This window comes from Cyprinodon tularosa, unplaced genomic scaffold (genome assembly GCF_016077235.1).
Source record: "Cyprinodon tularosa strain WSP-4 unplaced genomic scaffold, ASM1607723v1 ctg54, whole genome shotgun sequence".
Lineage (NCBI taxonomy): Eukaryota > Metazoa > Chordata > Actinopteri > Cyprinodontiformes > Cyprinodontidae > Cyprinodon > Cyprinodon tularosa.
The window spans coordinates 232,188-250,070 of NW_024039274.1; the positions used below are offsets into that span (position 1 = coordinate 232,188).

The following is a 17,883-nucleotide window of genomic DNA, read 5'->3' on the forward strand; positions in this document are numbered from 1 at the left end:
GAGCTAATCTGAAGGCCACATGAAGTTTGGAGGTCTGTAGTGATTGACTCTGCAGAAAGTTGGCGACCTCTTCGCACTATGCGCGTCAGCATCCGCTGACCCCGCTCCGTCAGTTTACGTGGCCTACCACTTCGTGGCTGAGTTGCTGTCGTTCCCAAACACTTCCATTTTCTTATAATACAGCTGACAGTTGACTGTGGAATATTTAGGAGCGAGGAAATTTCACGACTGGATTTGTTGCACAGGTGGCATCCTATCACAGTTCCACGCTGGAATTCACTGAGCTCCTGAGAGCGACCCATTCTTTCACAAATGTTTGTAAAAACAGTCTGCATGCCTAGGTGCTTGAATTTATACACCTGTGGCCATGGAAGTGATTGGAACACCTGATTCCAATAATTTGGATGGGTGAGCAAATACTTTTGGCAATATAGTGTATTTGAAGTGCTTTTGACCTTCTTTTCTCATTTCAAAAATGTATGCTAAAATAATATTGGTAAAATACTGTTGAAATTCATTTCATGGCACTAAAATGAGCAGCATATGTTTAAAATGTCCGAAGGAAAACACATTCAGATTACAATTTTTTTATTTTGTTGCACTCATATGACGTAACCATGGATTTTTGGCAGGTAAACTGAATGCTTCTACAGTGGCTGAAAACATAGAGAGAGTGAAGATCAGCTGTTTCCACTGAGAGACTTTAGTCACCAGAAAGAGGTGAAGCAGAGTCAGTAGAAGAGCGTCAACCATTGGCGTCACCAGACCCCATTTACTGGGGCACGTGCCCCAGTATAAATCTCATGAATATTTGCAACAGTAATAAAATTTTTAATGCATCAATTAAAATAATTCCAACGGGAGGAGACGTATATTTCTACTCCAAATTGAGGATGAATTAGCGCCCCCACGTCAGCGCATGTCACTGCATGAACTGCAGGTAAACTAACGCGCAGCTCTCACTGAGTTGGATGGGACACTGTGCGGCCGCGACGCATTTTTAGTCCTGGTAACGTTTCTTACCTGTCAATTTTATTATTTTCCCAGTGAAACCACATGCTTTATGCTACTGACTGAAAATTACTGCATTGGTTTGTAGATGGATATCAGGAAATTCCTCACATGAAGCAGAGACAGGGAAGCAGTAAAACAAGAGGAGAGAGAGGGAGGTAAGGTCCCGTGATGAATTAGTGATTTAAGCTAAGCAGTTACATTAGGAACGTTATAAGCAATATGATAGATATTTACATAATTATAGATTTATGTTTTTTAATGTTTGCTGTAGAGAATGAAGGTGCTGGAGTAGGAAAGGGAGGAGGAGGCGAGACTGACAGGCAAGAGACAGTTGAGAGACAGGAGAGAGAGGACCATGAAGGTGATGAGGGAGCAACAACCAGCGTCCACAAACAAGAAGGGGACATTAGTGACTTAGGGGGAAAGCATGATGGTCCTAGACAAGTGAAGTTGTCTCACTATCCCCAGGACAAATTTGGAGTAAAAAAAAACTTTAATTTAATTCAAAATGGTTTGAAAGCTTTTCCTGGTTGAAAAGAAAGCCCTGTCATCAAGGATATGCAGTGTGTTTTCAACTTGCTTGATAACACCATGTTCCCCACACTAACGCAGGTCATCCAGATCTCCCTCACAATCCCAGTCTACAGCTGGAGTTGTGAAAGGTCATTCAGTGTGTTGAGAAGGATCCACACTTGGCTGAGGTGCACAATGGGACAAGACAGGCTCCATCATCTTGCTATTTTATCAGTTGAAAAGGAAGAACTTTCTAAGCTGAGTCAGAGTCTAGTGATTGACCGCTTTGCAAAAATGATAAATAGGAGGTACACTTTAATGCTCAAAAAATAAGAGAAAAACTTAGTTCAGGTTGAGTTAAACCAGTGGTTCCCAAAGTGTGGGGCGCACCCCCTAGGGGGGGCGCAATGCCATTGCAGGGGGGGACCCGGGAAGCGGTATGGATGAATGAAGAAAAAAAAAACAAAAAAAATAAAAAACAGCGCTTGCTTGACTGAGCATAATGGACAGTTGTGACACTGCAACCCAGATTTGAGAAGATCTACAGCAAAAAGCAGGCTCACTACAGCCACTGAAAAGATGGGAGGATTGAAGTACAAAGAAAAAACTCTCAGGGAGCTGTTCAATGTTTTCACTCCATTTTGCACAGAGGCTTTTTTAATGTATAGATTATAGCAAAGTTAAATATTGTTACAAATAAAAAAAAAGAAATATGTTTAAAATAACACAGACAAAGAATCCTCTTCTAATCTACAGTATAGAACTATGAAAAAAATACAGTTACACAAAAGTGTTCCACTGTAAAGATGGTGTAGTTTGTTTTGTTGCAACCTGAAGTGTGAAATAAACTGCAGTGGAGTTTGAAAACAAAATATGTGTATAAGTCTATTATATCTGGTTGAACGATGTGTGTGCCCAGTTGATTCTTTTTTTTTTTTTTTTGTGGGGTGGGGGTGTCGTGGAAATGTTATTGTAATCCAAAGGGGGGCCCAGAAGAAAATCTTTGGGAACCACTGAGTTAAACTTTCCCCTGAACTAAAACTCTGAAACCTAGGAATTAATGATTACTTCAGAATGTGTATAGGGAAACTTTTTATTTTTAAAGTTGGTAATGTCTTATTTTTTATAGCTGCAATGTTGAAAATGTTCATGTTTGTTAAAACAAATATGCTCTAACACTCAACTGGTAATTTTTGTAGGAATATATCAGGGTGGGGCATTGTGCTTGTCTGTATTTGTGTATGGAAGGAGGGGCATATGTGGTAGGGGGCCAGTGCCCCAGTAAAGCTTTGTGCCTAGCAACGCCCCTGGCGTCAACCATCGGAATATAGAGCTTTTGGAGCCTCTCGCAGAGCAGACCTCACCACATGGCAATGAAAATTATAACACAAAGAGGAAGAAGAGCAGTGCGGAGCAGTAACAACAGATACAACACATGATTTTAGGACTGATTTTTAATTTGTTCAACTTTGAAATTTGCTGTAAGGGGTGCAGCATGGCGCTAGGTTTAAGTGTGTGACCAATGTTCAGAAGCTTTGGTCCTCGTTGTCGCAGGTTTGAGTTCCGGCCTGTCGACCTTAGCAGATGTCTTCCCCCTCTATCTAATCCAAAGATAAAGTCCAATAGCGCCTATAAATAAATCTGCTGTGACGGATTTTTATTTACCCTATGTATTTAAGTTACAGTCTTAAAATGTGTTTTTATTTATTTCAATAATTAAACACATAAAAGCAGCACTGTAAAAAAGAAAACAATACAAGTCCGTCAAAGTACAGTTTTATCTTAAAATTACAAAATATCTTCATCCTCAAACATATATATCTACAGGCTATGTTCAAAACAAATAAATGCATAAATCAGTGGAGTAATTGAGGATGTCTGCATACAGACTTTAAGCAGAAAATTTTTAGTTGGAGTTTCTACTGCTTCTGGGGATGAAATTAACAGAAAAAAGCAAGACCCCCAAAAAAAGCTATCAACAAGCATCAGGCAAAACCACCTTTCTTGAACATAACAGAGAAATAACACACAAAGGTATATCAGAAGACTCAAAAGAACCACACACCATGACTGATAATATTCAGATTTGTATTTATAAAAAAAAATTGCTGTAACGATTACCATGCAATAGTTAAATTTGCGCTTTAAGCTTTGAGTTTTAAGAAAATTTAGAATGTTTCAGGGTCATAGCTGCTGCTTTGGTAAAGGACTCCACCACATTAAGTGATGCTGTTTTAAACTAGCTGTAAACATGTTGAACAGGGACTTCTGGTTTTTAGTGTTTTGATGTCAGCTGGGTTGAGAAGATAGTTTGTGTCTTCCTTTTTAAAAGAATTGTATGCTGTTGGAGTCAGATAGAAAATAAAAGGGGCAATCCAAATTGTTGTTTAAGGAAATAGAACAAAGGGCACCCTTAACTATTCTTTTATTATTTCAATCTACTGGGGTCTTGCTTTTCCAATCACTATAAAAGCTGCTGGGTTGTCAGAAGGAGCCTGTGGGTCACCCATCCAATTCTCCATCTTTATCTTGCAGCTCATACACAGAATTGCATCAGTGAAGAGAGACGAGAGAAAGTCTCCGCATTGATTTCTGCAGAATCTTGTTTGCAAAGGAAAACTACCTCGGGAGAATGGATCAATTTGTTTTGATCCTGTGAGAAATCAATGTTTGTATGTCACACCCTATACTCCACTAAAGGCTTAGGAATCCTCTGCCTAATAATCAGCGAGCCTCCGCTCAAATCTGAGGGCTTTTTGACAGAAATAGACAGCATAGTGGAGCGATTTTTACCACATCCATGTTACAGCATAGGCCAAGAATATTAATTGATGGTTCCGTCATGCATGTCTTTGTTTGAGTACATTATAATTGAAGTGACTTTCATGCAAATGTAATTGCAGCCGAGTAGCCCATTTAGTGGATAAAAATGAATGCTTAAGGAATATTAATATATCACATGATCGTGTCGGTTGTAGTAGATCCAAGACCTTGGGGTGTACCACACACTTCCCTCTAAATTATACAAATTCCCCTAATTTGCAATGCCTAACAGTTTTAGTTTCCTTACTATGAATGATCTGTTTAAATAATCATCAGATTTTTGCATTATATTGATGACTAAACTTCAGGAGGACCTTTTTTCTGCCATAATCCTAAGCTACATATAACTGCTTCTGATCTATCTTATAATTTTAAGGCAGTACATAGAAAGATCTAAATTAAAACAGTTAGTTATACATCAGCTTGTACACCTAAATTTGGCCAATCATATATCAGCAGTCATCTGTCAATCAAATTTTTTTGGTCATAGTGTCTTGATTCATATGTCGCAGCTAATACAGTATATGCAACGGTTGAAGTAAGAAATAAGAATAATTTACATGTACAGCTGTAAGCCTTCTACACCAAACCAAGCTTCTGCCGCCTTGGCGTCCTCTTCCACAACAACTTCATCCCCCTCTTAATAAAAAATGTATAAAGGAGGAGACTTATTCACGACCTCCGACACAAAACTCTCCTCCTCTTGCATGTTTCCGCTGTCCATAGCATTCCTTGACAGTCGCTTTTCTAAGTCACTAATTTAGTGCTACTTGGTCCCTATGTAATTTCTCATTGGGAACCTACAAGCACTAAGTTCCTAACTGGTTAGCAAGATGCTTCTGAGACACCGGCCACAACCAAACCCACTTGTGGACCTTCCGCCACAACAATCCTGCCCCCTTGATAATCGACCAATCACATTCACTTTATTCAGTCGTGTACATTTTTTTTATTTTTATGGTAAGTATAGATAGACAGGCTTTATTTACTCACAGACTAAGCAAAAATTATGCATAAAATACTAACCAAGCAGGATAAAATAATTTTTAATAAAGACTTTGTGCGCAACCAATAAGTTAGTGGCGTATAGATAAAAAAATGTCAAATAATGTAACTATGTACCTTTAAGCAAACATGTTTGGTATTTTTTAATCAAGGTTTTATGTGTTCCTTGTGAAAATTCACAGGGTCATAAAGATTTTCTTGAACTCTAGAGCAGTGTTTTTCAATCCTGGTCCTCAACGCACCCTGCCCTTCATGTTTTAGATGTTTCCCAGCTTTCACACACCTGTTATCAATTGATAGCAGATTATCAGGCTTTACTGAACTGCAATCGTCTGAATCAGGTTTGGTTAACCTCAGAAACATCCAAAACATGCAGAGCAGGGTGCCTTGAGGACCAGGATTGTAAAACACTGCTCTAGAGGAGTAAATTTGAGTTTTTAAAAATACTTTAAATTAACATTGAATAATATCCCAGCTGCTCCCCTCACATTTCTGTCTATCTAATTATCCAACCTTGACCTCATCAAAATTGTCCCAAGTATAATTTTGGTATCTTTTGTTAGTTCTTAAGCCATAACCAAGAGGTGCATCCTGGTTTCGACTGGTTTTGTTTGCTGATTGGATTTAATAAGCCACCTGCTGCAGTTCAGTTTATGCATTCAGTTGATCCAATTCAGGGTCAATATGTACTGTTCACGATGAACCATCAGGAAATTAGATGCAGAAAACATCTATATTTTTCAAATAAATCACTGAAGACAGACAAGATTTTAATAAGTCTCTTAATACTAAAGCTACACACATATTTTTTCTTGTAAACTGTTTAAATTAATTTATGGTTCTACATTTTATATACATTTAATGGGTTGGGTAGTTGTTCTTTATCTTAAATTACATAGAAGACTCCTAGATAAGTGCAGAGACGAACTCTGCCCCATAAAACATGAAAAACTAATTATTAAAACAGTATTTGGTATTAGTTGTTGCTAGTAATTAACTGCTGAATTTTTCTAGAAAGTTTTTGGTTATTATAATAATTTTCAAAACTTCCATATAGGACATTCCATATAATGGTATCACTGCTGCCACCCTCTGCAATATAGAGGAGAACTGCTTGTTTCAGAGGTGGTGAATTACATCCCAGTGGGAACAACCAATCACCAGGTAGGTGAACCAGAGAGGTGGCCAATGATTGGCTAGGGATGGCCATAACCCCCCTTTGACTCCGCCCCATAGTAGGAGGTTTTCATGATGTCCAATCAAAAAAGTCAACCTTTAGTGGTGTTATTTGTCTGCATCTTGCGTTTTTAGGAACTGGATAACTGCAAAGGTTATAGCCACTGTTTGAGTAACTCGTTTAATCATTTTGCCAGTCACAGTGTCAGATTAGTCACTTTAACCCTTTTTAGATCCTCAGAAGAAAAAGCACAACATCCTAAATTATGAAATACCCATAGAGAAAAAACTGGTAAACAAACTTTGAGAACGCCTCTCATACCACATAATTATCGTTTATAGATTCCCTAAATTATCTGTTTTCAAACCAACATTTCTAGATCATTACAATCAGTAATTGTCTTATTTGTTGTTGTTTTTTAAGTCACTAACTGTATCCATTTAATCTATAGGTATTAGTGGATCAAAAATCATTAATGCTTACAAAGAATTGATTATAAATATCAAACACTTTATGTCTTATTTAAATCTTTTATTAATGCAGCTGTAAAAAAAGAGTCATGTATCAAAGAGAGGAAAATTAGCAGGAAACAGATCAGTATAGTGGTTCCAATTAGGTCAGGGTGTAGCTATTTTGGTTAAGGGCTAATTCTTACTGAGTCAATTAGTTTAGTCACCTTGTTGCTAAGCAGTTGATCCTGTTGCTGACTTCATTGCAACCCACACATGATGATTTCACTTATTGTCATCATACACTTTGTTGCTAGATATAGAATTTGATAATAATGATGAAAATAAAACATTTTATAGCAAAGATTCATGAGGTTTATAATAAAACATTACAAATTCAGTTCCGTTTATTTTTTTCAGACATAATAAGTTTAAAAATATATATTTTTACAATATCTGAAATGGAGCAGAAGCCACAGCTTTTTCAATTATTTTGTATAATTATTCAAATTAATTCAATCTGAATACTTGTATTTCAATATAATTCAATATTTTATTTTTTGGCCATGTATCCTGAGCTCCAAAAATTAATAAGAATTTAGTCTGATTTAAAATTAGAGTTCATTTGAAACCTTTTTAGTGTGTTTAATTGTTTTTTCAAATATGTCAGTTAATGTCGTTAGGTTCTGACCACAGCAAACTATATTAATGCATCTATCTAAGTAGATGTCTGCCCCAGTGCTGTGAAAAATGTATCCCCCCTTACAGATTTCTTGTTTTGCTTTATTCTCACACATTAATATATTACATAAAATATAATCCATTCATATACAGTCTTCGGTTATTAAATGATGTTTTAATTTATTGTACATAAAATGCTATTTGAGCTTTTCTACTCCCATTTAACAAGTAATCCTCCCTTAAACCTAATAGCTAGTTGAATCATTCTCTGCAATAACAGCCACCATCAAGAGCTATCAGATCTTCTACATGGCTGTGCATGAATTTGAATCCCTCTTCTTTGTATAATTGTTTTCATTCAGCCACACAGGGCATTCAAAGTCACAGCCTCTCCATCAGATTAGACCATTCCAAAACATTCATTTTGTCCTTTTTTATGAGGCTTTTCAGCATATCCCAGGGGAGTTGGAGCTTAAGGCCACTAACTGATGGCCAGATATTCTCTATCAGGGTTTTCTTTTAGAGAGCAGAATTCATGGTTCCATCAGTTGAATTGGATTATCGCTACCACAGAGTTTTACTGTCAGCATTATTTTATTGTTATGTAATGCTATGGTGATTATAAAAGTAAAGGATTCACACCCTGCAAAAAGTTGTAGCGACTATAATCTCAAAGTCAACATCAATGTTTTTTAAATTTATGGCTTTTAATGGGATTTTTTTGTGTCCCATACCTCATGTAAGTATTTTTATTTGTTTTTTAATCTGTTCCTACAATACATCTGCAAAGTCCTTAAAGTAATACATTCTTTTCCATGTTTCGTAATGTTACACACTACAAAAAATTAGTAGTACAGTAAAGTATTTTCGTTATATCAGAGTATGAAAGTCAGAAAATTAGCCAACTCAATTAGATAACTTAAGTTTAGAATAATAAAAAAATCCCTAATATCTTATTTCAAGTACAGAATGTCTATCTATCTTCCCATTGTATTTGCAAATCATTTTATTTACCTGCTCAAATCAAAGGCAAATAAACACATTTTACTTGTTTTAGGATCACCTTTTGCAGTGCAGCTTTAATTCCAAAAGTATTACATGAATCTCTTTCCTCATAAATGTAAACACAATAAGCAGAAGTGGGTATAGTATTCAAAAATTGTACTCCAGTAAGAGCAGCAATACTTCATCTTATTTTTTATTAAAACTAAAACGTAGCCGTCCAAGAAATTACTCATTATAACATCAGATGTTAAATTTTTTGTGATTTAGGCAGACCAGAATGCAATTATGTACAAATGTTTGTATTTTGAAGACTATAATAAAACAATCAAAGGAAATAATGTCAAATTGACTATTCCAGGAACAGTTTTCTAAACTAATTTTCTTTTTAACATAAAACATATTAAAGCAGAGCCGAAATTTACTCCTTACAGTAAGTTAGTCTGACCTCCAAATGTCATAGTAAAATGTCATGCTAATTTTAACATAAACATTACCTGTGTGTCTTTTTTTTTTGGAATAACTTTTGAAAAACAGCAAAAAAAAACAAGTTTGTTTGTTACTCAGTGAAGTTACTGAAGATGGACGGAGCCAAACAGGAGCGATAATATATGGCTATTACTGGCGTAAAAGTAGAAACTATGGTTTTATTCAATATGGCATTAATTATTTGGATTATTTTGTATCTGGACTTATTCAGCTAAAGGTAACCTTATAGGTCTTTCTTCACTGAATAATCCAGGATGTTTTAATAAAAGATGACTCTGCACCCCTTTACCTATGACTAGCATATTCCTTTTTTCCAGAGAGTGGAACTGATGAGGTGCTCTTGTTTATTGTGAAATGTCCAATAAAAATTGCATGAGCGTCTCTGAATACCCAATATGATGTCATACAGAAAGGATCACACTCTCACCTTGTCATTCAAACACTTTTATTTCTCTTTCTCTTATCTTTCTTATTTTATTCAACTCCTGTAGAATAATTCATATTGTGCCGCTTTTCACTGGAGGTTTACGGCACCTTTAAAAGAGCTCCCCTTCATCCCATTGTTGTTCCCCCCACAGACATTTCAGAAGTAGTTCCCAGTAAACACTCGCTCTTTGCCTTTTTAAAACCCACATTTGTGGATATTTTCACAACTGACAGCAGCAAACTGCTGGGAGGGAGATTTTAGATGCCGACTTAACGTTTAAAAATCAGCAGGAAGGTTAAAAAAAGTCAAGTTTACTGTGTTTGGAAAATTTCTTGCCTCTGTCTTTTAATACTGCCCCGCAGCTATTTAGGTGAGCCAGCAAACCTACTGACAGCAGATGAGTTATTCATTGTTTGACCAGGTTTTTTTTTTATTTAAAAAATCCTATTTAAAACTGCATAGGCTGGAATTATATATATATATATATATATATATATATATATATATATATATATATATATATATATATATATATATATATATATATATATATATATATATATATATATCAAAAACTAAGGCTGTCATCTGCAAAATCGAGCATAAAACGTTGTACATTTTTGCTCAGAAGCACATTTGTCGTGTGCATTGGCAGAAAGTTTTGTAAAGGATTGTGGACTGCAGTATTTTTGCCTCAGGAAAGACATATTGGAGTCTATTCCCCTGGCGTAAATACTACACAGAATGTTTCCCATTTTTAGCCATTTCCTTACACCAGATATCCTGAGAGAGATAAATTATATGTATACATGTAGGACATCTGACGTATTTATGCTCAGGGTTTTGCTTTCAATTCAGCTCCAGACATTTTTTTTCTTTTTTACATCCTGTGAGCAGAAAAGACTGAAGATGCTATGTTCCACACTGAATAGATTGATTTGTCCTTGTATGTTTCTCTTGTTTGAAATGGATGTTTAGATTATTATTAAAAATAAAATCTAATTCAGTACTTCTATTTAAAAGGCAAAACCCCCGTTATTAAGATGTGATACATCCATCGTGATTTTTGTTGTAGAGTTAGATGGTTATGATTTGCATTTAAGGTAAACTTAATAAATGTTCTAGTGAAATAGAACTCAGGACTAAAACAAAGGATTCATAATACAGAAATGTAGGACTATTAAGAAGTATGTGTATATACGTGACAGAGCTTAAGAGTTAATATTAAAACATTCACTCTTAAGGAGACAGGATTTATAAGCAGAAAAGGAGCAAATGCCATATTTTTTGAAAATAGACAGAACTGAGTCAAAACTTGGACACACAAGAAAACGTCGTCAGCATACATTGATAGTTTTTTTTTAATGACCCGAAAAAGAAATCTTTTGCAACAAAGGAAGATATTTTTATGAAATTAAGAATGCTTCTAAAGTTTAACAAATTGAGTTTGGAAAGGTCTGGTCCAAAGCTAGTGTAAAATAACTATAATGATTGTTATTTGTCATAACCTTCGCTTTTGGAGAGGAAATCGTATACAAGCTGAATCCAAGAAATACATTTTCTTTTCTAAATACATATATTTTTTTATACTCTTACAAGATAAATCCACCCAACCCAGTCCTTCTCCATGTCAAGGGAGAAGTGATAAAAGTAGATTACCTTAAAAATTTGCAAATATTATACAATAAGTGAATATTTCAGGTTTTAAGGTAAGTTGCTATTAGTCTTAAGACAATCTTAGCATCGAATTTGAGAAGAGGGATGGATCTATAAGAAGTACAGGCTTTGGGTGTGTTTTGTTTGACTGTGACATCATCCTGGAGAGAAATATTAGCTGGGCTGCTGCCATCAACACTTTAGATTATACAGTAGATGATAGAGTTGGGCCTCTTTTTCAGTGCTTGGTTTTGTTTCTCTTCTAGACATATGCATGGGCTCAACCTTTACTCTGACTAACTGTATGTGCTCCCATTCATCCCTGTGATATGAAAACTGGCTCTGAGCTTGTCTGCTCAATTCTCTCTTTCTCAGACAGAGCTACCTGTAGAGCTAATTTACTGTCACCTTTTCTAACATTTAAAGTATTTATAGATCAGTCCTTCTGTTTGTTTTGTGTGTCTGCTTCTGTCTCCTCAAACCCCAGTCAGCCTTGGCAGGATGCCACTCACACTAAGTCTGGTTCTGCTGGAGGGTTCTTCCTGTTAAAAGGGAGTTTTCCTCTCCACTTTTGCTCCATGCATGCTGGGTGTGAGCGATTGCTGTAGAGTCAATAGATTGTAGATGCTTTCAGCTGAATTTCCTTGCACAGAAAACTTTGACTGTATGATCTGACTATTGTGTCTGTAAAGTACCTTGAGGTGACATTTGTTGTGAACTGGAGCTACATGCGTATGAATAGCCTGAAGTGAATAAAATTGGAGGATCTCAGTCCGTGCTGGATGTCATCCAAAGGATTGAATTGAACATAACATTGCCATAACATATCTGCCTTAACATCCTGTTTTGGTCTTAGCCAGTGCTAAATTTGAGTTATAATCAGCCATTAGCTCTAACCATCAGTATACCCTTGTGTAGACAGGTTAACTACACAATTTGACTTTGTGTGTAATGAATCTGAACAATATTTTATTAGAATCAATGAAATGATGAACTTCACTAAGATTGTTTAATTTATTTTCAGGCACCTGGATGATACAGTGAGCCCTGACCTTTAGCGGCAGCATGATGGCTAGATGCTGTTTGTGTTTATTTTACAGGTCCTGCGTCATATGATTCGTAGTCAGAACTCGTCAAAATATCTATGACCTGTAATAATCAGATTTTTTATCTCCTAAGGAGCAGAATCATTATGTGCTTTTAAATCTTTATTTCTGCTGCTGGTGTGTTGCAGAAAACGCCATCGTAGCATTCGGGAACGGATCAGATGTAAAAACAGGCGCCAGTCAGCCTGGGGTGACAAGTCCAGCGACAGACAACGAGAGTCCACACTTGGCAACCACCGCCCCGAGTATCTCCATGGAAACAGAGCAGAACGTTCTGCGGGCACAAATACCTACTCAGGTGAGACGAGATGGAAGAATGGAAACGTGATGTGCAAGCTTTTCTAAAAACTGAGCCACAGGTGGAGAGATGACCCCGCTGTGATCTGGGTCCCACAGCAGCTAAACATGGAGTATTTGTTTTAACGAAGTGGGTGATAAAGGCGGAGGAAATTTATAGAGAAAAATAAGTGAAACGCTTAAATTAAAACATGTAAGACTCAATGACCAGTGTGAGACTCACTTAGCAACTAATTACATTCAGAAGTCAAATAATTAGTGAGTAATACATCCACCTGGAATTTCTTTACACTAAATCATATAAATTATAAATGATATATTTACAAATGTGGCCTTTATGTAAGAGTAACAAAGAATAAGATATCAGGTATTTCTTTTTATTCTGCCACAAGCAAACAGATGGAAGGTGCAGAATGTAAAACAGCTCAGACGCTGTGTCTATTTTTTTTTTTTTCCCAAGACTCTGAATAATATCTTTTTCTGTTTCCACCATTTTTAGCCAGTCCAGAGCCATCGGCTTCACTGATAATCGACCCAATATCAGTTAGATCTCAACTGGAATGATCTACTGAGCAGATTGTTGAACAAACAACATACAAATAAGAAAATGAAGGCAATCTAATGGCAGCAGGATTTAGCCTGAATATTGTTGTCTTTATACTTTCCTGAAAGAAAAGGAAGTCTGTAGTTAATGAAGTGATGAATAACTGTGGTGTATAGCAAGAGGTTTCATATTTTGTTCACTCCTATCATAAAAAATCTAATCAGTTTGATACATACAGTGTTAATTTACAACACGTCTCATTACCTCAGGGCATTAAATTAATTAGTTCAATTTTCTTTCTTGTACAATACAAAAAAATACATATCTACAACTATCCAACTATAATCTGTAACATTACCTGTAGAATTCAGTTATTATATTCTGCCTATAATATAAATTTAAGACAAACTTTATTTCAAAGTTTTCTTTATAAATTGTTCTTCAGGTTTCACAGGATTTTTCAAAGTAGACTTAAGGTGACCTTTTCCTGACTTTTGTTCTATTATCTGACTCTTATCTGAACATCTTTTTAGCTGTGGCATGAAGGCGGAAAAGGCTTGAAAGAAATTTACTTACATTATGTCAGTGCTGATTAATAACCATTTTCTCGAAAAATGTCAAATATGACAGCTTCACAAACAGAACCTGACACTTTAGATCCAAAGAGCTTTATGTTAAAAGAAGCAGATGGACAGCTAAAGGATATCTGGGGTTATCCTTTTTTCTTTTTTTTTTCTTTTCTTTTTTTTTTTAGGCATGGCTTCCAGATCCCCTAATTTACTGCAGATGCAAACTAAAAATACTTAAAAGGAAATCTTTAAAACACTTTTTTTTTAGAAAACTTAAAAAGCGGATCAATAGGACTGATTACAAATATGACAAAAATATATTTCTGCTTAGAAGGTAAGCATAAAGAATCCTCTCCCTCTGGTTAGTGTTGACATTTCTCTTTTATCAGAGATGGCTTCCTTCACCACCTTTAACATATCTTTCCTCTCCGCCAAGATCTGATGGGTCACTGATTTGCATTTGAATTGAATGCAAAGTTGGATGTGCCTCCTCTGTATTTTTGTTTTTCTGTAGTGAGATATAAAAGGTGTTCTTAAACTAATCACAGGCTTAAACATTATGTAAGTTCAAAGGAATATAAGAATCTGCTCATTCTTTTCAACTGTTTCATCAAACAACTTTGCATTACGATTTTATTACTCTCTCTTTTTGAGACTGATATAGAGCTATAAAGTTAGCACTCACAGCCTAAATTAAAGGGCCACATCACTGCTTCTAGTATGTTTGATCTGCTGCTGATCTGTAATATTTAGACTGGGCAAAATAGTTTTTTACTAAAGGCAGTTAATTAAAAACTAAAACTTTTTTCAAACCAGTGAACTGTATCTAAATGTCAATTTCATAACAGTTAAAGCATCTGTTGTTGATGTTTTTTACAAACAGAATAATTTTTTTTTTACTGCTTTTAAAAGAGTCTTTGTGTTTTGGAATTCAGCTCAGTTTCAAAATCTTAAAGCACATTTTTGTTTCTGAGTCGATTAAAGTTGTTCCAGATTCATTAAAAGCTGCATGAACAATTTACTCAGGCCTCTGTAACTGAAGCTAACTTCAAGCTTGTCCACTAAATGAGAGATGATGTCACCCAGGCAGGACAAACAGTAAAATTATCAATTATTCTACCAAATCTTTGACAGCAAGTTTGGTTTCTGGTACAGTAGAAATGGCAAGCACATAATGGTTTTGCAAGTTTGAGCTATATGTAATGATGCAGATCTTCTTTTTTGGCCTAGACAACTTCACGCCAATTTAATCCCTCCTTGACCAAATTGCTACTTGTATTTAGGAAAAGTCTAAGCCTACACCCACAAAGCACTCTGGTGCTGGTGATGGTCCATTATTTGCTCTAATCTGATGTCTGATATCACTAATGAATAGCGGCTTCTATCAGACATTAGCAATCCACACGTGCAGAAGAAGAATTAAGACCTCACACAGCTGTGCTCCGTAAAGAAAAGATAATGAATGTGATTCTCATTTAATATGTTCAATAAAGCTTTGTTTGAACAAAAACATAGTAGTGGCGTCAAAGTCAGATATGGACTACATATGCAGAAAAACATTGTTTGTGGGTTATATTTTGGTTGTATACATAGAGCCATTCTCGTTTTGCTGCAGTTGTTAATCTTTTGCAGCCTCTTTAAGGTCTTTTTCACATTTTATTCGAATTTAGCGATAGCCATCCTCCCATCAACTCGGATGCATGTGGCTTTGAGCTTTGACCGAACTCATCAACTCTGATGAAAGGATAGTGAGAGCAGTTGATGCTAGCACCACTATGTTTCACTGGGAGAGGTTTGCTGAGCTTGATTTATAGTGTTTGTGTTTAAATGCTGCATTTTCTGCAGAGAAATCTCCAGAGGTTGCATTGCTTTCATTCTATTACATTCCATTCAGTTTATTTTTATTGCACCAATGCGTAACACACCTTACAGCTGTGCAGCTCCACAAGCTTATTCTGTAATAAATATTCATGGTTGATTGCTATGACGAACCACCAAAGAGTAGCTTAAAAGCCTAAAACAAGACTGCAGATTAAACTGAAGGGGAGAAGCCCCAGCTGGAAGGCAGAACCAGAAAGAGACAGGGTGAAAATCAAAGCCTAACCTTGAATTATATCTATCAAACCATCTATTGCAAGAATCTGGAAATCAACTCCTGCCAAACGTAAACAGCTGAAAGAACCACATGGGGAATAGCTACCTTGCAATTAGGTTGAAAATAAATTAACAGGAAGGTTTTGTCTTTTCATAAATATCATTTCAGACCAGATTTTTTTTTTTCACTGTCCAAAGGTTGCGTTCTTTTCCTTTACTTTGACACATCTGGTTCAGACCACCCAGACTGTACTCACTAAAATGCCCAAATGCCAGGATGTATAATAGGGGTTGGTTTTGATGATGTTTAATAGATATTCTTCAACATTTCCAGGGTAGATATTACAAAGGTCAGCTTGGAGAAGAAGACAGTAATTGCAGCATATTGAGAAAAATTAAAGCAAAAAAAAAATACTTCTTTTTATCGTACTTGTTAGATCCATTGAATTTTTTTAAATGAAAATGAAAACAGCAATAATAACGTAAAATCCTCATCCCAGGATTGGCTTTTCATGTTTGTTGTGCTAAGGGAAGGGACAACATTAGGATGTAAAAATTTAGACATCACCAATCCTTTTAAACACACAGCATAAAAACAAATACAGTGCTGTATGAAAAATATCACTTCTTCACAAACTTTGACATTTCTAGGTTTCTACTTCCAACTGTTGCATGGTATTTAATTTGATTTAATTCAGGTAAAAGCTACCTAATCAAATTCCCTCAGGTTTTTATTAAAATGTTCATGATGGTGATTGCAGTGATCAGAAAGGATATATTGTATAGGCAGATCTGCATGATACTCTGAGTGAATTCACTTTGGTATGTTACAGGAGGAAGTAACTTATGATGTATGTTTGATTTGTCAAAACCTTTCTTTTTGGTAAACTGTGTCATTAAAATCCAAACAAAATACATCAAAGCATTTGTTTGTAAAATGATAATGTTGTGCAATTTAGAAACACATTTAACCCAAACTTGCGACACTGAAAATATCTATACTCTTTCTTTCAGGTTAGTGGGAATGACAGACTGTGGGGCGACGAAGGAGACTCCACTCTACCCTCTCCAAGGCTTTTGGATCATAGCCCAGAGCAAGTCCGGCTCTCCATGCTGCTCATCCTGGGCTGGCTGATGCTGGTGCTGCTCTGCCAACCATAGGAGGCATCCCTTTAATGGCCTTTATGGACCGAGCTGCGCAGAACCGACAGGGAGGATGATTTGGGTGTGAGAGAGAAACTGCAATTCCCATGTGTCCGATGAGGGTGAGAGGGAAGAGCCAGCTCTGTCCTGCCCCATTCCCTTCTCCCTACCATACACAGAACCCCACCTAATCTCTTTTTTAATGGCTCAGAGTAGATATGTTGTGAAGGATACTCTGCGGACAGAACCTAAGGAGAGGGTGCCACCAAGGCACCGCACAGGGGGAAAAAAAGAGGTTCCACACATCATTCCCTGCTGCACACCAGCCCAACTTTTACAGAAGAAACACACAGACTTCTCTCAGCTGCATATCTACAGAGAAAAAGGCCAACAAGTTCAGAAAGTGTAAAGTGAAGAGACACTGAGAAAGCAGTGACTGAAAACATTACAAATATATATATATATATATATATATAAATAATTTTCTTTGTTCTCGAACATTCCTTGATGTAGAAAAAAAACATTAAATGTAAAGATTCTTCTCTGAGACGACATCTTACACAAGATTTAAGGTGGAAAGTGTGTGTTTGTCCACATGCAGAAAGCCGCCTGTTTTGCTTCGCTCTTTATCTTTGATGGCACATATTTTGTTTTAAACAGAAATGTTTGATAGAAGCACATGTTAAACCACAGTGAGATTCTTTGGCTGTCAGTGGTCGTGTTTTTGATTTGAAGGTTGAAGAGTTCATTTCCAAAAATCATTAAAAAGGCTATGTAAAATTGTATTAACTTTGAAATTTTTTAGTTTTATATCAACAATTCAAGGCTCAACAACCCCTTTTGTTCTTTAACTTTTTTTTTAGGGCAGAATAATTAAAGGGATCTTTTGGGACG

The 17,883-nt window shown here is 36.1% G+C and overlaps 1 protein-coding gene across 1 annotated transcript in view; it reads left to right on the plus strand.

Moving 5' to 3' along the window:
* Positions 1–17,459, plus strand: part of gfra4a (GDNF family receptor alpha 4a) — a 71,706-nt gene extending 54,247 nt beyond the window's left edge. The window contains exons 8-9 of the mRNA XM_038304703.1: positions 12,471–12,640; positions 16,861–17,459. Coding sequence (XP_038160631.1) covers positions 12,471–12,640; positions 16,861–17,007 — 317 coding nt within the window. The 3' untranslated portion in view covers positions 17,008–17,459. The remainder of the gene's footprint in view (positions 1–12,470; positions 12,641–16,860) is intronic.
* Positions 17,460–17,883: the final 424 nt, after the last annotated feature.